The 2,866-nt window shown below is 47.3% G+C and overlaps 1 protein-coding gene across 1 annotated transcript; it reads left to right on the top strand.

The window, feature by feature from the left end:
- Positions 1–6: 6 nt before the first annotated feature.
- Positions 7–1,504, top strand: Hoxa13 (homeobox A13). The gene is made up of 2 exons (XM_008841514.1): positions 7–537; positions 1,224–1,504. Exons 1-2 carry the CDS (start codon positions 168–170, stop codon positions 1,466–1,468), a joined length of 615 nt encoding a protein of 204 aa, XP_008839736.1. The 5' UTR covers positions 7–167; the 3' UTR covers positions 1,469–1,504.
- Positions 1,505–2,866: the final 1,362 nt, after the last annotated feature.

Raw genomic sequence — 2,866 nt, 5'->3', positions numbered from 1 at the left:
CCGCCGCCGCAGCCGCGTCGTCCTCTGGAGGGCCGGGGCCGACGGGCCCCGCGGGCGCCGAGGCCGCCAAGCAGTGCAGCCCCTGCTCGGCCGCGGCGCAGACCTCGTCGGGGCCCGCGGCTCTGCCCTACGGCTATTTCGGCAGCGGCTACTACCCGTGCGCCCGCATGGGCCCGCACCCCAACGCTATCAAGTCGTGCGCGCAGCCCGCCTCGGCCGCGGCCGCCGCCTTCGCGGACAAATATATGGACACCGCCGGCCCCGCGGCCGAGGAGTTCAGCTCCCGCGCTAAGGAGTTTGCCTTCTACCACCAGGGCTACGCGGCCGGGCCTTACCACCACCATCAGCCTGTGCCTGGATACCTGGATATGCCGGTGGTACCCGGGCTCGGGGGCCCAGGCGAGTCGCGCCACGAGCCCCTGGGTCTGCCCATGGAAAGCTACCAGCCCTGGGCGCTGCCCAACGGCTGGAACGGCCAAATGTATTGCCCCAAAGAGCAGACGCAGCCTCCCCACCTCTGGAAGTCCACTCTGCCCGGTAAATGGCGCCCCCTTTCCAACCCCAGTCTTCTCCAACTTCTTTGCTCATGCCGGGGGGTCACTCGGGTGCCCCTTCTGTACTTTCCCTGTCCTGTCCTGTCCTAGTAGTTCTGCTCCTCTGGGAGCTTGACCCCAGCTGGCTGGCGCTGTCCGCCCTGTCCTAAGTTGCGCTGGCCCCTGGTCTTCCTTGGGAGAGGGGTGGCTGGGAGCGAGTTTGTTGATTCCTACTCAGGCAGCCCCCTTCTTCCTGTGCGACCGACCCTCCCAACTCCTTGACATTGACCCAGAGATGAGGAATTGACTTGATATTTGCCTCTGATCATTTTATGAAAAATGGCTTCGTTAGAGAAGCATTGAATGTCGGGGCAAGTTGAGAGGAGCCAGGCTCTACAGAAGTGCTGTGCCCTGTTGAGAGCTAAGGTGTGGACCACTGGGCCAGGCAGCCGAGGAGCGCTGTACATACAGAATAACCCAGTTGGGTCACTGGAACTCTGGGTGTTTTCATTTCAGTGCAAAATTATGCTCCCCACTAAACGCTCCAGGCTTTGGCAGAAGGCCGGATTGTTCAGGGCGCGTGGCAAAGAGCAGCCCTGCGCTGCAAGGCGAGTGGCTCAGATGAAGCTGTCGCATGTGTCTGGGTTCAGGTCGGCTCCTGTGTAACTTGCCTTCTCCCTTATCTTACAGACGTCGTCTCCCATCCCTCAGATGCCAACTCTTATAGGAGGGGGAGAAAGAAGCGGGTGCCTTACACTAAGGTGCAATTGAAAGAACTGGAACGGGAATACGCTACGAACAAATTCATTACCAAGGACAAACGGAGAAGGATATCAGCCACAACGAACCTCTCTGAGAGGCAGGTCACAATCTGGTTCCAGAACAGGAGGGTCAAAGAGAAAAAAGTCATCAATAAGTTGAAGACCTCTAGTTAATGGATTAAAAGATGGAGCAGAGGGCAACTTGAAGAAGTACTTCAGAACTCGTTGCTTTGCCCAGATAATGATAATAATGTTTAATAATAACAGAAGAAGTGGAAAGAGAGACACTGGCCTTTTGCTTTCCTAAGGGGGAATCTCTTTCTCATTAATGGAATCTGCAACTTTTTAAAAAAGAGAAAAAAAAAACTTAAGAAATGGTAAAGACTGCCAGTTCTCCCGACAACCCCAGCAGACCATTAAATGACAAACTCTAGAGTCACCTCATCAACCCCTAAACACACAATTTCAGATAAATTACGCATTTACTGAAATCTTGTAAGTATTTATGTGACTGTTTTATTTTAGGATACTCTGTTAGATGGTAACAATCCGAAAACTGGTTTTCAAAAGCAAAATGCTGTCTTAAATATCTGCTTGTCCCTTGCCAGCCCCTTTGCATGTGCCCGCTCAGGTTAAACCTTAATGAAATTCCTACCATTGTATCTTCTGAAAAATATGTCATGTATAGGTTTAGCGGGGAAAAGAGAAAACACTGAAATTTTTATCTCAAACTGAAGGGAGAAAGCTTTTCCAAAGATCATTTGTCTTGATATTAAATATGGCCAGCCAAACCTCTGAAGCTATAAGTGAACCCTGAGGTTGGTAACAAACTTATGAAAATAACTTTCAGTTGCTTATAACAAGCATGTTTATGGCATTTGGACTACCCCAGTATCAGAGATTTTTCCATGGGATTTGGTATACATTTTTAAAAGTGTCTAAATCTCACCAGATGATCGTCACAATTCCCCATCCCCTGAAAGGTCTCACCCAAATATGATGGACTTCACCTGAAACATACCCCCCTTTTTTCACTTAAATTGGCATTTTCCATACTTGTTAAACGTTTTTCTAGAGAGATCGCTTTTTTTTAAACTTTTTTTAGAAAACTCAAAATGGAAACCCATCCTCCCAAAACATTTAGATGTCTACATTCAATAATTTAATCTATTAAAGGATTAGTATTTTTCCTTGTTTATTGTGTTATGAGACCGTATTAGAAAGTTTAGGGCTTCATCTTCACAGCACATTTTTATCAAGCAGTAATTTCAAGTCACACATTCGTTTTGTTCATATTCACTGTAAATGCTATCTTGTAAATAAAGACATTCAGCACACGGTGAAAATGTATTTGTGCACCTGCTTTTTAAATATTTCTATTAAAAATGAAAAATTGGAGCTGTAGATAGTGATATAGTGGTATTAATTCTATTAATAAAAGAGATCACTGCCATTACAATCTGAAGGAAATACTCGTTATTTTTTTATACTAAACATGCACTGCATGAAAAGAAAATTAGCAGGTTTGTCTTGTGTGAGACCAGGACTATTCTTTTCCATTATTATTCAGCT

Source organism: Nannospalax galili, unplaced genomic scaffold (assembly GCF_000622305.1).
Source record: "Nannospalax galili isolate Female #2095 unplaced genomic scaffold, S.galili_v1.0 scaffold158, whole genome shotgun sequence".
NCBI classification, from domain to species: Eukaryota; Metazoa; Chordata; class Mammalia; order Rodentia; family Spalacidae; genus Nannospalax; species Nannospalax galili.
The sequence above is the reverse complement of the archived record's forward strand: the minus strand, read 5'-3'. Positions and strand labels throughout refer to the sequence as shown.